Source organism: Cebus imitator, unplaced genomic scaffold (assembly GCF_001604975.1).
Source record: "Cebus imitator isolate Cc_AM_T3 unplaced genomic scaffold, Cebus_imitator-1.0 Scaffold343, whole genome shotgun sequence".
NCBI lineage: Eukaryota > Metazoa > Chordata > Mammalia > Primates > Cebidae > Cebus > Cebus imitator.
Genome location: NW_016107658.1, coordinates 1,420,355 through 1,442,208, shown reverse-complemented (window position 1 = coordinate 1,442,208; position 21,854 = coordinate 1,420,355). Strand labels below are relative to the sequence as shown.

At 38.0% G+C, this 21,854-nt stretch overlaps 1 protein-coding gene across 3 annotated transcripts in view; it reads right to left on the bottom strand.

Annotated features, from left to right (window-relative positions):
* The window catches only part of PCDH19 (protocadherin 19), a 118,437-nt gene that overhangs the window by 28,777 nt on the left and 67,806 nt on the right, over positions 1-21,854 (bottom strand). For 2 of the 3 annotated variants that reach the window (XM_017505877.2, XM_017505878.2), the window contains one exon: positions 20,177-20,349. In XM_017505877.2, coding sequence (XP_017361366.1) covers positions 20,177-20,349 — 173 coding nt within the window. The remainder of the gene's footprint in view (positions 1-20,176; positions 20,350-21,854) is intronic. The other variant, XM_017505879.2, reaches the window with a different exon arrangement.

Sequence of the window (21,854 nt, the reverse complement as noted above, 5' to 3'; positions counted from 1 at the left end):
TACCAGTATCCTCCATTATGCAGATGAGAAATCCAAAGACTGCACAGACAAATAACTTGTTTATAGGTTATGAATCTGTGGAATATGATAAGCACATAAAATTCCCAACTCTCAGGACAGGTCAACAAGCCAAGGAAGAGAAGGGCCCAGAAAAACAAAAACAAAAACCAAAAAACACCTAGCCGTCTGATTCACAATTATATTGTACTAAGAAAAAATTATATATATATATATATATATATATATAATGACACTTTAATTATTGGTCTTCTCAACATTAATGCAACATTGTTCATCATCCCACCTGTAAATATACAAATTGAAACTTTGAGAGGTTAGTGACTTATCCAAGGCTCTAGAATGAACAAATAATAGAAAGAAAACTACAATTCTCATTTCCCGGTAGGTCACATGGCATTAAAGTATTTTAGAGGCCATAATGATCTTAGCATTTTGCATATAGCATGTGGATTTAGATTTGGGGGAAGGCAAAAAGTATGCACTTCTAGTTACATTTTTCATGGAATGCTCAAACTATAAAAGAAAGTTTATTTTCACAATTAATCTGCCTTTTTCAAAAACATGGCGCTTGCCTCTGTGTTATGAGTTGTTTTTTCATAACCCTAATTCCACACAGTTCTATGTGTGTACATGTGTCCCCCAGGTCTGCTTTCCAATAAGATGTTGACAAGCACAAATATGTCACAAGGTCCCTTACAAACCAAAACACTTTATGCCACAGAACTGCAGGTTCCTATACTCAACACCATATTATTAGTGAAGGTGAGCCACGTAACTTACATTAATATAAGACATATAATAACTCTAAGTAAGGCAACGGTAAAAAATATTTATTTCATTTAATAACTATGTATCTGAGTGGCTCTCTCCTGGGAGTTATAGAGAGAATTTTATAAAGGGCTTTGGTTGAGGGTTTTTTTCTTCCTATCATTAATAAATTCATTTTTCCACTACAAAATGAGGCCAAAATCCAAAGGCACATAAATTCCCATCATTTCTCAGATGACATTCTCCCTATGGACCTGCTGGAAGCTCATTCATATGGCAAGGAGATATGACCTTTCCAGTAAGAGCTGAGCATTTTTCAGTCTGTTGTTAGAAAAAAAGAATAGAGGGATTCTTTGCAGTGTGACTGTTTTAGAAAAAAAAAAAAAAAAACTAAAAATGAAAAATGCATCTCCTTATTTATTTTTTAATGAAAGTCTGAGCATGCAGTGGGAGAGAAAATAAAGGAATCAAAACGACATCTACCACCCATTAGCCATTTAAGAACCATGAAGCGAGAGAGGGAGAGAAAGAAAGAGCAGCAGGAATCCTGGGGTTGGGGCATGCAGTTTTTGATACAGGGGTAGAATCAATGCTTCCAGAGGAGAACCAGGGCTTTGCTTACCTCACAGTAAGTGCTCAAGAATATGTGTATTTTGCAATGTAGATGAACACAAATCTCTCTTCAAACCATTGGCGGACATCTTATAATTTCTCAAACCAGAGTCTGTGCTGATTCAGAAAAATGATTTGATAGTAAAGGCAGCTTTCCAGCACCCAGACATTTCACAAAGAGTAAATCAAATGACTTCCTTTGGACATTGATAGTTCTGGCAAACTCATGAGGTTGTCAGTCTTTGGCACCACATATCTATGCATTTCTCCCCCTGACTCTTCCCCTGAGACTTTTAAAGTTCAATATTCTAGAAACCATCCATTTCCCCTGCCACTCCTCTAAAATCCTAAGCTTTGAAACAATCTAATAGCAACCATTTACAACTTAGTGTGAATTTGAATAAATCCATTTTCTCTCCCCATGGACTGCTTGAAGTATGAACTGTAATTATAAAATGAAATGCCTCACTTTCTGTTAAAAGGATCACAGATGGAGGCTAACGGATGAGGGGCTTTGGGTGGTAGGGTCCCTGAAATCCTATAAAGTGGCTATTTCACTGACTCAATCGCCACAGTAACACTTGCAATGTTTTGAGCACTTACTATATTCCAGGAAATATACTAAGTGCTTTACCTGGATCTTCTCACAACATTCTGATAGGTAATTTCTATCATTACTCCAATTTTGCAGTTGGGAAAATTGAGGTTCAAAAAAGTAAGGTCAATAGCTATTAAGTGGCAAAGATAAGCATGAAACTTAAATTTGTCTTATTTCAAAGTCTTCAAAGTCTATACTCTTAGCTACTATGATGTTCTGTCTGCCTCTGTATTTACAGGCAGACTAATGATGTCAATCTTGAAGATAATGGAGAAGAGTGGAAATAGTTGCCCTGACTCATTAGGACTGGCTCATGTTAGTTGGAGCCTGAATTGACTGGATGGACACTGTCTGGAAGGCTCCAATGAGAATTAGAATTCTTAGGTTTATCATTGAGGATTAGCTAGATAGTATATATAAAAGGAAATCTGGATTATACCCCTTATGTCCCTGCCAATCTCTGTTTTGACCATAGATATTTGTATCTTATTTCACTTCTCTTCTCTCTTATCACCTCATTCTAATTTTCTGAACCTTTCCCCATCAGCCAAGGTTCTGACTTTGATCCTCAGTATAGATGGCTGTCATTCCTGTGTTGACTACTTGGAATTCTATGCTTGTCTTTCCCTCTCAGTGTTGCTGTAAGGGATAATGATATATTATAACATGAGCTCCATATCACAATGATTTCAGGACTTTTTAAGACTTTAAACATTCCATATTGATGACAGCGAAAACTTAAGATACCAACGGGGCTCCAGGTAATGCTGCAAGAAGAATATTAGGTTCTATGTCTGCATTTTTATATGGATATTTTAATCTCCAAAGGATCCTAGATGATTAATATTTGGCTTCTGGAAGAAGTACCTCTTTGCTAAATCAAATAAAACAATGTCCAGCTTTGCAAATCTTACTTATTTAATAGACAGTCAATTCCTCATCTAGAGATTCTGTCCCGTAGGATCATGTAAGTCATTTATACCAGGTAATTTTTATTTAGAACAAATGAGAGAACTGAGGCACTAAAAGGTGCTATAGACAGGTAAACAAAAGCACAGGATGAACACATGGGTCCAACATGATTAGAACACCTATCACATAATACTCTTCTTCAATGACAAACTTACTTCTGGGTGTAGAAAATATTAAAGAGGAAGTGAAATGGGGGACTACAGCAGGAAGGCATGTTGCCCCTCCATCTTCATCATGCGAATATAATAGTTTGAATGTTGAGTGGGCCCATTTGAAAACTTATTTTGAGCTAAACAGCACATCAACTTAGAAGACTTCTCCCTCTCCCAAGAGCACAAAACTCATTCCTTGGCTCATCATCCCCAAGAAAGGAAGCAAAGCACACATCTAACCCCCTCAGGAAATCAAAACAAATTCACTCCAAAGGAGGAGGTAGACAGGCAGTCTGGCAGACAGGGCTACAGCGTGGGAATGGGTACTTTCAGACAGTCAAAACATAACGGTGGTAGAAACATCTGCCGCCTACTTGCCTACTTCAGTACAACCGGAATCTGGAGAGTATTATAAATTATACCAACTACAGAACCAACTTTTCCTGGCATTTTAATTACCAAAACATTACAGATTAATTATCCAAACTTTATTTAAATGGCAAGTCAGTCATTTTCCTTCATGAGGGAAAAGGCCATATTAACAGTAGTCTTAAAGTGAACTGTGTTTCTTTGAAAATTGTATTTTAAACTGAAGATCTAGAGCAGATAGTTTTATGGGTCTCTAATTACCGTCACAAAGGAAACACCAAAAGGTTAACAAGAGATGGTTAGTTGGAATGGTGGTTTCCTGGTGCTAGCTCCAGCCGCCCAGTCTGTTTGCAGACTCATTAGCTGCAGATTGATTATCAGCTGAATTCAGCAAGTGCTCACTTGCTGTGTTAGCAGAAGGCTAGTGTGATTTGATACACCTACCCTCCAGCTAACCAGGGCCCAACAATAAGGTAATATTTTCTACAGTCAAAAAAGGAAGGTTTTCTTTGACTTTGTCTTCAGTTGACATCAATTATAAATCTGAAAGTGTTTGATGAAGCTCAGAGAGGCATAATGAAACCTTCTAAATTGACAGTTGGCACAAACAAAGGTCTGGCTCTAGGTCGTTAAAATCCACTTGTGCAGAGACACTATATTTCTGAATTCTCATTTTTCACTAAGTGAAACTATCCAGTGAAGAAAATTCAAATTTAATAGAGGACTCACAGATAGTCACTAAACTTCTAAAATGTACAGTGTGATGAACATTGAGTCAAGCAAAAGAATTTGCACTTTAGGCTTCACTCTGGACTTTGCTATAGATTTGTGTTCTGATATTAATAGAGTGTTTAACATTTTGGTGCATCAGTTTTTCTTCTAAAAAATGGAACAGATATTTATACACAGCATGTCTCTGGAATATAATGGCTACTTGGATTAAAAGAGCTATAATTTGGCCAGGCGAGGTAGCTCACACCTGTAATCCCACCACTTTGGGAGGACAAGGCGGGTGGAAAACAAAGTCAAGAGTTCAAAATCAGCCTGGCCAACATAGTGAAACCCGGTCTCTACTAAAAATAAAAAATTAAAAAATTAGCCAGGCATGGTGGCGGGCACCTGTAGTCCCAGCTACTTGGGAGGCTGAGGCAGGAGAATAGCTTGAACCTAGGAGGCAGAGGTTTCAGTGAGGCAAGATCAGGCTATTNAAAAAAAAAAAAAAAAGAAAGAAATAAAATTTCTGGCTAGTGATGGTAATAATAGTTCCCCAAGGTTAAAACAGTTCATGTTTGCATATGAATGATGGTTCAGCATCCACGTTTGACTTGCTTTGGTTTATCAACAGTGTGCAACCTGACTCTTACAAGCTGGGAGCATTTTTTTTCTTCAATAAGCTGATTTTTAAATTAAATTAAAGTCAAAACAATTCTTTTGGTTCACCTCCCAGATTAGAGCAACTGACAACCTCATTAATGATTAAAAACAGCAGGTGGTGATGCCTTGGAACAGTTTGACCAGTCTAAATATCTTCAAACATACATCATTCCTCTTTTGCCTCTTTTCCATGTATTAAAAGGGAAATATTCTATTCACACAGGTTGTAAACTCCATACAGGATCAAAGAGGAGGAAAGAAAGCATGTTGTACAATCTCTATTATTATGCAAGTTAAGGATAGAAAAGGAGAGAATACATGAGCTTAGAGATGGAAAGGTGACCACAGAAATTGGAAAATATATCTCTGGCATTGAACTTGGATTTGCAAACTCATGACTTGGAAACTGCCTTGCAGCAATCAACTAAGAGTACCAAGTTTTCCAAATTATTAGAGCAGTGTATGTTTACAGATTTCTACTTAAAAAGGAAGCAACATTATAAGTTATATTTTTATTGAAAGCAAATTACAGTTGCAGTCCTGCATTACTTAGAATCTGGGTACTAGATCATAATTTAGAAAGACCCGAAGGCTTAGCTTACTTAGGGCAGAGAGAGATAAACTTGCTTCTAGAGTTCTAAAACTCTAGTGTTCTTCAGCCAGATTGAAAATTTTCCCAAGGCAGGAAACTAAAGAGTCTTATTTGCCATTAAAATGAATATTCCTTAGGTTAAAAAGAACTAAACTAATGATAAAACAGGGTTGTCTATTATTTCAAATTTAACAGCTTGCATGTTTGTTGTCTAAACTGTTGTGAAGGATAATGAAGTACAACTATTATTTCTGATTACCAGAGACTCTGAAAAGAAAAACATATTTGTCATGAGGCCACCTCAGTGTGACAAAACTTTGAGTGACTTCAGCCACAAAGAGTTCATTCTGATCAATTCTTTTGGCCCCTTCCGGATTCATTGCCTTTCAAATCACCTCTTCTACACACCACCCTACACATACTTCCAACCACATATTAGATCTCTGAATGTCACATTTTTAAGCGAAATCCAGTGTTTACCACAAAACCTAAAATCCTACAGCACCCTTCTGACATTGACACCTGCACACGCACACTTAAAGTCCCAAAGGATTTGCTCCAAAACCACTCTGGAGACTGATATTTCATTGATAATCTCTTTAGTGTGAACTATGAGAAACTGCCTTATATTCTCTCTACATGGCAGAATGTTTGGTTTATGGGGTTCCATTTTGTCCAGTTGCAAAAGAGTCCATTTTGTCTATCCACCATGAGCTTTAAAAGTCCATCTAAAACCTAAGCCCAGATTATGTGAGATCTTTGAAAATGTCTCCTGTGTGTGATCTCCTAAAAAGCAACTTTTCTGATGGCTCTAAAAGGGGCAGCTCAAACCTCTTCTAATTTGGTGCTTGATGATTGATATGGTTTAGCTTTTTGACCCCACCCAAATTTCATCTCAAATTGTAATCCCCATGTGTTGAGAGAGGGACCTGTAATCCCCACCTGTTAAGGAAGGGAGGTGATTGGATTGTGGGGACAGTTTCCGTCATGCTGTTCTGATTATGGTGAGGGAGTTCTCACAAGAGCTGATGGTTTTAAAGTACAGCACTTCCTCATTCCTACATTCACTCTCTCTGCTTCCATTTTGTGAAGAAGGTACCTACTTCCCCTTCTGCCATGACTGTAAATTTCCTGAGGTCTCTCCAGCCATGCAGAGCTGTGAGTCAATTAAACTTCTTTCCTTTATAAATTGCCCAGTCTAGGGCATTTCTTTATAGCAGCGTGAGAACTGAGTAATACAATGATTTTTCTAGGCTGGAGTTTTACTGGAAATAAGCCTTATAGAAAGAGAAATTAAAAAGACTTTCTTGTCAAAAAGCCACATTTCCAAAGTGGATGTAACAATTAAGCTTTCCTTGACACAAAGTATACAGGGCACTGAGCCATCTGATAAAGACAGGTGACCAAAAATACCTTCGGCAAGTCCTGACCCTGTATGACAAAAAGAATCTATCGTAAGAGATGAAAGCCATGTCACGATTATTTTGCCTACACAATAAATAAATCACACACAATTTTGGTATTATTGAAATTGCTTTGAAACCCATGGGGTAAGGCGCAGTGGCTTACACCTGTAATCCCAGAACTTTGGGAGGCCGAGGTGGGCAGATTACCTGAGGTCAGGAGTTTGAGACCAGCCTGGCCAACGTGATGAAACCCCATCTCTACTAAAAATACAAAAATTAGCCAGGCATGATGGCACGTGCCTGTAATCCCAGCTACTTGGTAGGCCAAGGCAGGAGAATCACTTGAACCCGGGAGGTGGAGGTTACAGTGAGCCAAGATTGCACCATTGTACTCCAGCCTGGAGCAAAACTCTGTCTCAAAAAAAAAAAAAATGCTTGATTTCAATCCCTTAAACTGGCTAAGAATGGAGTTAATTCCCCATATTTATTTCATAACAAAGGGCTTAAGAGGAAAATAAACAGAAAAAAATACAAATATTTAAAATCCATGTTTAGACTTATCATTTCACATCCTGATGGAGTTTATGGCTCTTAACCATCTTATGACAGGACAGAAATAAAGTTAGGCTGGGAGCCATGGCTCATGTCTGTAATCTTAGCACTCTGGGAGGCCGAAGCAGGAGGACTGCTTGACCCTAGGTGCTCATGACCAGCCTGGGCAACATGGCAAAATCCCATCTCTACCAAAAATAAATTAGCAAAGCATGCACCTATGGTCCCAGGTACTCAGAAGGTTGAGGTGGGAGGATCGCCTGAGTCTGGGAGGTCAAGGCTGCAGTGAGCCGTGATTGCACCACTGCAGTCCAGCCTGGGTTACAGAGTGAGAACCATCTCAAAAAAAGGAGAGAGGAGAGGGGAAGGGAGGAGAGGGGAGGGCCATAAATAGAGGGCCAGGGTTGCCTTGTTGGCCTCAAAGTAGTCCAGTAAAACTCTGCAAACCTGTCACCATCTGGAGACACTCTTGCCAGGTCTTCTTTATTTCCCTATGCTTTGGACACTGGGCAGTTGCTTTAGACTATTCCTGATTATTCTTCCTCAACTCTTCAAATTCAAGAAATTTCCAGTCTTTTAGGAAACTCTGGATCTCTCAGTCACTCCTTGATTTAATTAACTGGGCTGAGGAGAAGAGGGGAGGAGGGGAGGAGAGGAGGAAAGAAAGATGAAGAAAAGAAAGAAAGAGAGATTAAGAAAAGAGAGAAAGAAAGAGAGAAAGAGAGAGAGAAAGAAAGAAAGAAAGAGAGAGAGAGAGAGAGAAAGAAAGAAAGAAAGAAAGAAAGAAAGAAAGAAAGAAAGAAAGAAAGAAAGAAAGAAANGAGAGAGAGAGAAAGAAAGAAAGAAAGAAAGAAAGAAAGAAAGAAAGAAAGAAAGAAAGAAAGAAAGAAAGAAAGAAAGAAAGGAAAGAAAAGAAAGAAAGAAAAGAAAGAGAGAGAAAGGGAGAGAAGGAGAGGGGAAGGAAGGAAGGAAGGAAGGAAGGAAGGAAGGAAGGAAGGAAGGAAGGAAGGCAGGCCGGCCCCACAAAACAATTTGATTTGTCTCTCATCTGTTAATGTTTTGGCAGTGTCCCTGCTTTTCATGGCCTACGTAAGTTGATTTTTCATGAAGCAACTGGAAAACATTCACCTAGCAAATTACCCAAACAGAGCATAATTTAACCTAGCCTACTATGTTGGGGCCTGGCTTCCAGTATTCCTCCAAAGGGATCCCATTACACCAAAGCGTCCTTTTAAATGTATTTTGCTTTCCAGCTCAAATAATCTTAATTAATTTCCTCACTGATCCTATGTAATCTATTCCATACTGGACCATTTTTGCTATTGGGTCATAAACTACTAGAGAATGAAATTCTTAATTGTTCAGTGTGCTCCCTTTATATATCCTGTATCCACTAATGCTTTCAACATGCTTGGAAATATGGAAATTCTTAATGTCAACTAATCAAGAAAAGCTTTGGCATTTGTTTTTTTTTGGTGAGCGATTAATTCCTTACCACAGGTAGTTTTTTTTGTTTTGTTTTGTTTTTGTTTTTGCTTTTGAGACAAAGTCTCACTCTGTCACCAGGCTGGAGTACAGTGTTACAATCTCAGCTTACTGCAACCTCTGCCTCCTGGGTTCAAGTGATTCTTGTGCCTCAACCTCCTGAGTAGCTGGGATTACAGGCATGTGCCACCATGCCTGGCTAACTTTTGTATTTTTAGCAGAGACAGGTTTTCACCATGTTAGCCATGTTGGCGAGGCTGGTCTCGAACTCCTGATCCACCCGCCTCAGCCTACCAAAGTGCTGGTATTATAGGCATGAGTGTGTGTGTGTGTGTGTGTGTGTGTATACACACACTATCTATATATATGCACACATACTATATTTAGCAGAGACACTCATGCACACATATACACACACACTAGTGTGTGTGTGTGTGTGTGCGCACGCGCATGTATGTATGCATGGGTGTTTTCCTGATATATGTATACATAACACAATAGCATATCTATTTAAAATCAGACAAACAGTTGATATTATTCCTAACATCCTGCATGAAGAAACCAATGGTGAACTGTCCCAAAACAATTGTTCAAATAATTATTTGACCAAAGGGCCCATGCCAAAAGAATGCTAGTAAAGAAATTATAAAAACAGGGAGGTTTCCATTAGTGAAGAACAACTTTTTGTTCTAGTGATTATTTTTCCTATAAAATGTAAATGTTGCTTTGGAAAAAAATCCAATTATGCGAAACAGCAGATAATTGTTTTGAACTAAAAGAAAGATCCACCTGTCACCTTTTTTTCTACCTGCCCAAAAATTGCTAAAACTGAGAGAAAGGATAAAGTTTCTGGGCATCAGAAAAAAAGGGGTACTAGGCATTGACTGCCTCTGAACCATCAAGGTAACGGGACATGTCAGAGATTAAACTTAGCATCCTACAATGACATTAACCAAAGTTGAGTAGTAAATTCAACCTCACAACAGGTGGATTTTAAAAAAAAATGTTTACCAATGTGATATTGTCCAAATCGGACCATCAAAGGAGGAATATTTCGTGAAATTCTTATTGAAAATAAGACCTTGATTGTGATAGCCTTTTTATGTTGCTTCTCTTGTTATATTGGCACAATAAAGCAAGGTTTTTAATGGTCCCACAATCTATTCTTATGATTTTTTAAATTAGAATTATTCATTTCATCATTGAGCTGGCCTTGGTCATCTCAGTAAACCCCTGATAAACAAAAGTAAAAAGACGACAACTTTTACAGTCAATAACAGCAGTAGTTGACACATTCAATTTCCAGAGCTAGGCACATAGTGGGCACTCAAAAATATTACTCAGTAATTAGTGACATATATCTGTCTCTTCATGACTTATTCGTGCCTAGTATACCAGAGGCAGGACGAAAGCAGCTGGAAGTCACATATATAGAAACACTGTATGCACATTCCTGGGTTCAAGTAATTAAACATTTCACTAGGTATATTTGCAAGAGGATGAAGACATTTTTAAAAGTCTCTATATGAGCAAAACTGGGGAAGAAATAACCACATGAATTGCAAAACAGTATATCTAGCCTCAAAGATACTAATTCAGGTCCAAGGGGATCTAATCAACCTCTTTGTTCAAGTAAAGATAAAACTTTTTTGACAGCAAATGTTAGTCTGATAAAATGGAATTTTCAATTACTCTATGAACATCTGGCCCATGCTACCATTTCTGGAGCCCAGCAGCACACTGCTTTGCAATGACACAAAATAGTTTCCATTGAGAACTCCCTATTTTGCCAAGAGACTAACTGAAATGAGTTTTTCAAAATTCAGTGAGGTGAGAGGTGAGTCAGGGGAATAGATAAGAAGATAAAACAAGGGATGTTCGGTCACGGAATCATACTTTCTTTAAAAGGCTGGGGGAAACAAAATTACACATTGCTGGTAGAGTGTTGAAAGTGTAAACATCTTAATATACCTGTGGTTGACACTAGACTAAGCATAGTATGCAGCCTATAAAACATTTTCATGGCAAATTTGTAACAGCAGTTGCATTAGGCACAGATCAAGTGCCTCAAATCCATGTCATACACAGCAAACATGTTAAATGCTATTCAGGTGATGAAACTAGTAAACAAACAGGTCTAGTAAGACAGCAGAACCTACACTTCCAGAAATAAAGCAATCATTATATTGCATTTGGGTGCATTCGGGTATAAAAAGCAGATAAATCTTACAAAAAATTTCTGTATATTGCTTCCATTTTGTATCAATTAGCATAGAGGAAAACCAATTCAGTGTTGTAGTGAACTCCAAATTGGGTGCATATTAGAGCTATTAGAGTCGTCTTTTCAGCTGATGAATTTATAATCAATAATTAAAATTATAAGGAAAGAGAGACTGAATGTAATTCAAAACAAAATAGCTGAGCTTGAGACTAGTGTACACTTCTAGGGCACAATCCCTATAAACCCCAATTTCATAACAGGATTACATATTTAAGTAATAATAATGAGATATCTACATCATCAAAAATGGTTATGCAAAGAAGCAAGGAGGAGCCAGACTCTGGCCCCCACTACTCAGCTCAGTGATAACCCAGATCAGAAGAAATTAAAGCCCGGTGATACCTCTAATCATGCAACAAACCCATGAGACTATGGCACCTCTAATGACTCTACTTGTCAATCACTCTTTTTAGAGACTCTCTGCAGGAACTGCATAAAGGCAAACTTCTTATCCCCACCAGAGGGTGGTAATTTTACCAACTAACTCAGACTCCCTCAATCCAAATAATTCCCTCAGAGAGGGAAGGCAGTTAAAAAATTTGAGTGTGACTCCCAAGCTCAGCACCAAATTGCCTCAAGAACGAAATCAAGTGGTAAAACCTGCCAAATGATAACAGTTACTTGGTCTCACAGCGTTCCAAAAAATGTCATTCTACAATATGCCAGTAGAAAGCACAGGATAAAGAATTCTCTATTACCTTCTTTTCTGGGAAGCCATAACAACAAGAGCTGAATACTAAGGACAAATTGAGACATATTAATTCATGGGCACTGGATGACAAAGGAATTTGTAATTCAGTCAACTGGCAACCAGGAAATTTAGCTTAGCCAGTTCATCAACCAACTGGCCTGGACTTAGGCATGTCAAGAGAAATACAAAGATTGATAGTAATCCAGAAAGCACAGATTCCTGTCATTCCCTCTCATTTCCACCCTCACCGAGCTCACGAAATGTGTTTGGTTGGACAATCAAAATACAATCTCTCTGGTGACTATACACAGTAGAGTGACTATATCTTATAACAATGTATTATATATTTCAAGATAGCTAAAAAAGAGGATCTTAAATGCTATTACCACAAAGAAATGATAAATGTTTGAGGTGGCTGGATATACTAACCACTCCAATTTAATTATATTATATAACATATACATGTATTGAAGCATCACACTGTACCCCACAAACATGTAAAGTTATGATGTGTCATTTATAAACAAAATAAAAAATAAATTTAGACATTTTTAAAACTTGAAAAAGAAACACATAATCCAAACTTCCTAGTGATTAAATACGTGACTTTTGCCCTTTGAGGTCAAAAGTCTTCTAGCCCAGGCACAGTGGCTCACACCTATAATCCCAGCACTTTGGAAGGCCGAGGCAGGTGAATCACTTGAGGTCAGGAGTTCAAGAAAAGCTGGCCAACATGGTGAAATACTGTCTCTACTAAAAATACAAAAATTAGCCAGGCATGGTACTGTGCATCTATAGTCCCAGCTACCTGGGAAGTTGAGCCAGGAAAATCACTTGAACCCAGGAAGCGGAAGTTGCAGTGAGCAGAGATCGCACCACTGCACTCCAGCCTGGGTGACAGAGTGAGACTCCATCTCAAAAAAAAAAAAAGAAAAAAAAAAGGAAGTCTTCTACACATTCTCTTTCCTCTATTGAATATAATATTCTCCTTCCTTCATTAAATATAGTGATTCTGGTTTCCCACCTCTAGAAATGTTCTCAGAGAAGGGTTACTGATAATTAATGAATTTGGGCTCTTGCTCAGAGTCACAAACCACCCCTGTTATTCATACCAATCATTCTTCTGCTACACTAAAGTCATAAGGACAAATCCCATAGACACGTTTGGTAATATGGAAAAGCACAGGGCCCAGGTGTCTTGCAGAAAGAGGAGTAAATATAGTTTGTACCTTTACCTCAAACACAGGCAACACAATATCAGCTCATTGAACAACCCATTCCTGCTCAATGGAAAAATTAACTGATGTACAAAATTACCTTTATTTTGAAAATTTTGAGATTCCACATCAATTATGTGTCCACATATGTGCAAGGAAGATTCAATACTAATATCCAAGTTAGAAAAGTCACAGAGAGAGCTACAGACATGAAATACAAGGTGAGACAAACTCCCCAAAACAAAGGTGTAAGGTACGCTCTTTTGGGTACATTTGGCCCAACTTTGCAGTAGTTATGGTAGAACTAAAAGAAATATCAGGATCAGAGTTAGCCTGGCAAATTCACTACATTCTTCACTCTGCTCTGGTGACACCTACACAAACCTCAAGAACAGTTGCTCTGGAATTCCAAGTATTTCAGGACACGTGGGTTTAAGATTCCTATCACAGTGCCAATGAACCAAGGAGATTTGGGACTAGCTTTTTTTCTCCTCAAGAAATACTTGAGATTTTCAGTACAGGTCTCAGTCCAGTGCAGATTCTATTTTCCCTTCTCATCTTTCCAAATTGGTAGTCCTTTGAAGCAACAATACCATGCTACCCCGGGACAAATCTAACTAAAATGGTTATAATATCAGGCATGCATGATAGATCACCCAGTCACTGCCTTTCAACCACTGTACCTTAAGATAAAATGTGATATACTTATTATGCAAATGCAGGCTTGAGATAGTAAAATGCTATGAAATGTTGATTGTTGAAGTTATTGCCCTTTTTTGAGGTTGCAGTCATCAGTCCAAGTGAACTGGTGATGGAATCTAGGTGGCAAGTCTGGAGTTTATTTGGGACACAGAAGTATTATTACAGAAAGCTTCAGAAGTAGTAGGATATCACAAGGGAGAGACTGAGGTGTAAACAAGATCCAAATTATTTTTGTACCTAAACTTTAGGCAATCACACAAGTTGAAAAGAACTCACTCATAGGTTGGCTCAAGATTTAACCACTGCCAGAATAATAGAAAAAATGAAGACACACACATGCAAATCAAATAGTAAGAAAGAAAATGTGAAATTGTTGCCAAAAATGGAATAGCAAAAAGTATGTATGTGTGTGTATGCATGTGTGTGTGTATAAAATCATCATCTTATATGTAGGAGAATCTTGGGACATTGCCACACATTTCCTTTAGAATATTCTCATCATTGATTATGACAAGGACACAGATATAAAGTGAGGTATACAAGGCAAATTGCGATATATGGTCACTACCTATATGGAGACTGGTGGACTCTACCTTCAACCTAAATGGCTAAGCTCAAATAAAATTTAGGTATGCATTCACAAAAAAGAATGCTCTTCTTATTATCCAATCTACACAGTGTATATATATAAACATATATATATACATAAATACATATATATGTATACATAAATACATGCATATGTAATACATCCCATTCATAATAAACACTCTCCCAGAAAAACTAGCTCCAGCCCCCTGATACCGATTTCCTAGAGAAATGTGACAAAAAATTAAAACAGATGCTGTGCTAGCCAGGCATAAAGTGAGAATCAATTATGACTATTTCCTTTCCTGGAGTCATTTCATTCTAGAGAGCATCTAACTAAAACCCTTTCTTGATATAAATTAAAAAGTGTTTCTTTGAAACACACGACTAGCAAATGATATATATCAGTTTGCATCCTGTGACATACTGCTAATCCTCTGAGTATTAAATTGCCTCTGTTTCAGTTATATAAGTGTTTAATTTTTTTCATCTTTAGTCCTAGTAAGGTTTTCCAGAAAGTGTATTATCTCTGCAGATGTCACCACTCACCAATTAGGGAAGGCAACAGTGCACAATTCATAGTGACCTCTATATATAATAGACTTTGACACTTGGGTCTGCTGGGGAGGGGATGGATTAGACAATTTAATAGAATCTACAGTGACTAATTTTTTTCCATCAAAAACATTTTGTTTTGTAGATGGCGCATTTTTTTCCTTTGGATTTATTTCCAAAACCAAAACAAAAGCATTTAATGATGTTTACAGTCAAATGAAACAGCTGAAGACCAGCACATAATCACCATATTTTGTTTTCTCATCTTTAAGTCTTTTAGCAGTAGGGCTTCCAGCTGAGCTTGAGTCTAGCTTTTCTCAAGACATAGCCAAGCATTCTGAAGCTTCACTGAGCCTAAACACCAAGTTGAATTCATATTTCTTAATTGAAAAAGACAGGCTGTTTGCATAGCATGTTTGCATCAGTAAAATATTGAAAATGACATTTGTGCCCAAGTCCATCTAAACATTCTGCCTTAGTTGAACTCTGCTAATGCTTTTATACCCTGGTTTCTGCCTAGCAAAGTTTTAAATAGTGCCCCTTGCTAAAGCATGTGTGGCTCAGTTCACAAAAAATAGACTCTTCTTCATACATGAGGATGCCACTCCTGACATGTGCTTTGAAGTGCCTTTCATATTAATGGGACACTTTACATTCACTCAGCCACGTTCTCTTACACTGGTCTCCCCTATGACTAATGGCATGGTTTTGTGTAGTAGCTAGAGGGACGGATTTGGCATAGCAGTCCCATAGACAAAACGGGAACTTTGGGACTTTCTATCCTCAGTAAATAGTACACAGTCAGAGAACAGTCTTACTCTGGGTAAAGCTAACCAGTCTGATAGGGAAATAAAATCCACCCCTTTGGTTTCATTAGGACTGTGTTCTATGCAATTCAATTGATCAACTAAATTCATGTACTAAAGCAAAAAGGCATTTATTCCTGGAGAGAAGACATCTGTTCATCTCCTATAAGCTCAGTGCAATTTTATTGAAGAAAATGTATGCAATATGTACATGCAGTCAGCTTCTAAAATGCCTAAACATTATATAGACCTAGGGGATCCACTTAGGGAGGTCAAAGAAGAGTCTGGCTAGGTGTCAGGACATCTCAAAAACCTGTAGATGATGCTGAGGTATGAGCTCTGTAGACATCTTGATAACACACTCATTAAGCAAAGTAGTATAGTGTGCCTACAAACGTTCGGTTCTTTGGAGTCAATTGTTGCAACTTACATCCAACCAGTCCTTACCATGGTCAGGCATCTGAGATCCCATGGAGGTCACGCTGGTGTTCAGCACATCATTGACAGCAGTATCACAATACAGGCTCCGCTGGACATCATGCTCACTGTCAGTTTGGTCGCTCTCCTCATGTCCGCTATCCTTCAGGCTGTTGCCCTCTAAGTCCTTGAAGGTGGAGCTGCTGGGTTGAAGAAAGAATGATAATTTACGACCGTGACAGATCTGATTTTAAAAATCTTTCTGAGCCAGGATGATGTCAGCTCTGTAATGACGCAAACAGTGGCTAGATTGCCCAATAGGGTAGGAATAAGGGGAAGAGAAATTTGCATTTAAAGATAATGAAACTTAACACTGCAGAGAGGTTCCCACTATTGGATGCTGATACGGCTAACATTTTCGGTCACTTATCTTCAGTACATCACTACAGACAAGGTGGAAGAAGCTGCAAACCTAAAACTGCCTCTAAAGAATGTCATCATTTCAGAATGCTTTCTTCTCTTCTTATAAAATCAAAGTAAAATAATAATAGCTAATGTTTGCTGAGGGATAACTATTCATGAGGCACTGTTTTAAGTGTCTGACATTAACTAACTGTTTNAAAAAAAAAAAAAGAAAAAAAAAAGGAAGTCTTCTACACATTCTCTTTCCTCTATTGAATATAATATTCTCCTTCCTTCATTAAATATAGTGATTCTGGTTTCCCACCTCTAGAAATGTTCTCAGAGAAGGGTTACTGATAATTAATGAATTTGGGCTCTTGCTCAGAGTCACAAACCACCCCTGTTATTCATACCAATCATTCTTCTGCTACACTAAAGTCATAAGGACAAATCCCATAGACACGTTTGGTAATATGGAAAAGCACAGGGCCCAGGTGTCTTGCAGAAAGAGGAGTAAATATAGTTTGTACCTTTACCTCAAACACAGGCAACACAATATCAGCTCATTGAACAACCCATTCCTGCTCAATGGAAAAATTAACTGATGTACAAAATTACCTTTATTTTGAAAATTTTGAGATTCCACATCAATTATGTGTCCACATATGTGCAAGGAAGATTCAATACTAATATCCAAGTTAGAAAAGTCACAGAGAGAGCTACAGACATGAAATACAAGGTGAGACAAACTCCCCAAAACAAAGGTGTAAGGTACGCTCTTTTGGGTACATTTGGCCCAACTTTGCAGTAGTTATGGTAGAACTAAAAGAAATATCAGGATCAGAGTTAGCCTGGCAAATTCACTACATTCTTCACTCTGCTCTGGTGACACCTACACAAACCTCAAGAACAGTTGCTCTGGAATTCCAAGTATTTCAGGACACGTGGGTTTAAGATTCCTATCACAGTGCCAATGAACCAAGGAGATTTGGGACTAGCTTTTTTTCTCCTCAAGAAATACTTGAGATTTTCAGTACAGGTCTCAGTCCAGTGCAGATTCTATTTTCCCTTCTCATCTTTCCAAATTGGTAGTCCTTTGAAGCAACAATACCATGCTACCCCGGGACAAATCTAACTAAAATGGTTATAATATCAGGCATGCATGATAGATCACCCAGTCACTGCCTTTCAACCACTGTACCTTAAGATAAAATGTGATATACTTATTATGCAAATGCAGGCTTGAGATAGTAAAATGCTATGAAATGTTGATTGTTGAAGTTATTGCCCTTTTTTGAGGTTGCAGTCATCAGTCCAAGTGAACTGGTGATGGAATCTAGGTGGCAAGTCTGGAGTTTATTTGGGACACAGAAGTATTATTACAGAAAGCTTCAGAAGTAGTAGGATATCACAAGGGAGAGACTGAGGTGTAAACAAGATCCAAATTATTTTTGTACCTAAACTTTAGGCAATCACACAAGTTGAAAAGAACTCACTCATAGGTTGGCTCAAGATTTAACCACTGCCAGAATAATAGAAAAAATGAAGACACACACATGCAAATCAAATAGTAAGAAAGAAAATGTGAAATTGTTGCCAAAAATGGAATAGCAAAAAGTATGTATGTGTGTGTATGCATGTGTGTGTGTATAAAATCATCATCTTATATGTAGGAGAATCTTGGGACATTGCCACACATTTCCTTTAGAATATTCTCATCATTGATTATGACAAGGACACAGATATAAAGTGAGGTATACAAGGCAAATTGCGATATATGGTCACTACCTATATGGAGACTGGTGGACTCTACCTTCAACCTAAATGGCTAAGCTCAAATAAAATTTAGGTATGCATTCACAAAAAAGAATGCTCTTCTTATTATCCAATCTACACAGTGTATATATATAAACATATATATATACATAAATACATATATATGTATACATAAATACATGCATATGTAATACATCCCATTCATAATAAACACTCTCCCAGAAAAACTAGCTCCAGCCCCCTGATACCGATTTCCTAGAGAAATGTGACAAAAAATTAAAACAGATGCTGTGCTAGCCAGGCATAAAGTGAGAATCAATTATGACTATTTCCTTTCCTGGAGTCATTTCATTCTAGAGAGCATCTAACTAAAACCCTTTCTTGATATAAATTAAAAAGTGTTTCTTTGAAACACACGACTAGCAAATGATATATATCAGTTTGCATCCTGTGACATACTGCTAATCCTCTGAGTATTAAATTGCCTCTGTTTCAGTTATATAAGTGTTTAATTTTTTTCATCTTTAGTCCTAGTAAGGTTTTCCAGAAAGTGTATTATCTCTGCAGATGTCACCACTCACCAATTAGGGAAGGCAACAGTGCACAATTCATAGTGACCTCTATATATAATAGACTTTGACACTTGGGTCTGCTGGGGAGGGGATGGATTAGACAATTTAATAGAATCTACAGTGACTAATTTTTTTCCATCAAAAACATTTTGTTTTGTAGATGGCGCATTTTTTTCCTTTGGATTTATTTCCAAAACCAAAACAAAAGCATTTAATGATGTTTACAGTCAAATGAAACAGCTGAAGACCAGCACATAATCACCATATTTTGTTTTCTCATCTTTAAGTCTTTTAGCAGTAGGGCTTCCAGCTGAGCTTGAGTCTAGCTTTTCTCAAGACATAGCCAAGCATTCTGAAGCTTCACTGAGCCTAAACACCAAGTTGAATTCATATTTCTTAATTGAAAAAGACAGGCTGTTTGCATAGCATGTTTGCATCAGTAAAATATTGAAAATGACATTTGTGCCCAAGTCCATCTAAACATTCTGCCTTAGTTGAACTCTGCTAATGCTTTTATACCCTGGTTTCTGCCTAGCAAAGTTTTAAATAGTGCCCCTTGCTAAAGCATGTGTGGCTCAGTTCACAAAAAATAGACTCTTCTTCATACATGAGGATGCCACTCCTGACATGTGCTTTGAAGTGCCTTTCATATTAATGGGACACTTTACATTCACTCAGCCACGTTCTCTTACACTGGTCTCCCCTATGACTAATGGCATGGTTTTGTGTAGTAGCTAGAGGGACGGATTTGGCATAGCAGTCCCATAGACAAAACGGGAACTTTGGGACTTTCTATCCTCAGTAAATAGTACACAGTCAGAGAACAGTCTTACTCTGGGTAAAGCTAACCAGTCTGATAGGGAAATAAAATCCACCCCTTTGGTTTCATTAGGACTGTGTTCTATGCAATTCAATTGATCAACTAAATTCATGTACTAAAGCAAAAAGGCATTTATTCCTGGAGAGAAGACATCTGTTCATCTCCTATAAGCTCAGTGCAATTTTATTGAAGAAAATGTATGCAATATGTACATGCAGTCAGCTTCTAAAATGCCTAAACATTATATAGACCTAGGGGATCCACTTAGGGAGGTCAAAGAAGAGTCTGGCTAGGTGTCAGGACATCTCAAAAACCTGTAGATGATGCTGAGGTATGAGCTCTGTAGACATCTTGATAACACACTCATTAAGCAAAGTAGTATAGTGTGCCTACAAACGTTCGGTTCTTTGGAGTCAATTGTTGCAACTTACATCCAACCAGTCCTTACCATGGTCAGGCATCTGAGATCCCATGGAGGTCACGCTGGTGTTCAGCACATCATTGACAGCAGTATCACAATACAGGCTCCGCTGGACATCATGCTCACTGTCAGTTTGGTCGCTCTCCTCATGTCCGCTATCCTTCAGGCTGTTGCCCTCTAAGTCCTTGAAGGTGGAGCTGCTGGGTTGAAGAAAGAATGATAATTTACGACCGTGACAGATCTGATTTTAAAAATCTTTCTGAGCCAGGATGATGTCAGCTCTGTAATGACGCAAACAGTGGCTAGATTGCCCAATAGGGTAGGAATAAGGGGAAGAGAAATTTGCATTTAAAGATAATGAAACTTAACACTGCAGAGAGGTTCCCACTATTGGATGCTGATACGGCTAACATTTTCGGTCACTTATCTTCAGTACATCACTACAGACAAGGTGGAAGAAGCTGCAAACCTAAAACTGCCTCTAAAGAATGTCATCATTTCAGAATGCTTTCTTCTCTTCTTATAAAATCAAAGTAAAATAATAATAGCTAATGTTTGCTGAGGGATAACTATTCATGAGGCACTGTTTTAAGTGTCTGACATTAACTAAAGGTTTTACTAATACTCTCATTTACAGGTGAAAAAACAGAGGTACATAGAAGTGAGATAACTCACCCAATGTCACACAGCTGGTAAAAAAATATAGCCAATCTAAGACCAAAAACAGGTAGTCTAGCTGCTGAGCCTGGCCTAGAAATTTACCCACTATACATATTGACTCTTAAAAGATGTCTACTAACCAACTTTAAAAAGCAAAGGTAGGAGAAACTGAAGCAGTGCAATTAAAATAGGAAGTATTATCAGGATCTGAGAACCCACATCCATTTTATCTGAGAAAGATAGATGAACATATTCAAAGAAAAAGAGAAGAGTCAGTAGCTGAGAAGAGGAGAGCCTTGGTGCATGGAAGGTGTGATGTTTAATTTTTTGAGTCAACTTAACTGCACCGTGGAATGCCCAGATAGCTGGTTAAACATTATTTCTGGGTGTGTCTATGAAGGCATTTCCAGAAGAAATTAGCATTTGAATTGGTAGGCTCAGTAAAGCAGATAACTCTCCCCAAAGTGGGTGGGTGTCATCCAATACATTGAAGGACTGAATTAAACAAAAATTGAGAAAGAAGTTGAGTTTGCTCTCTGCCTTACTGCTTGAGCTGGGACATTAATCATCTCCCACTCTCAGTGCTCCTGGTTCTCAAGACTTCAGACCTAGACTTGAAGCTACACTATTGGCTCTCAGGTTCTCAGGCCTTCAAACCACACTTCCATCTTCCCTGGTTCTCCACCTTACAGATGGCAGATTATGAGACTCCTCGACCCCCATAATCACATGAACCCATATCTTACAGTAAAACTCTTTCTACATATATATAGATTTAGATATGCCTATTGGTTCTGTTTCTCTGCAGAACCCTAACTAATATAGAAGGTAAGATAAAAATGAGAACCAGAGAATGGGCACTAATACAATTGTGAGTATAGTCATACTAAGAACATGAAAACTTTCAGCTCAAGAGTTGGTGAGTAACATGACTCTTGCATTTATTAAATCAATCTACCATACAATGCACTAAGCATGCAATCCAAGAACTCCACACCATTTCTCATGAAATAGAGAATAATACATAAGGTACAACTATAGGGCA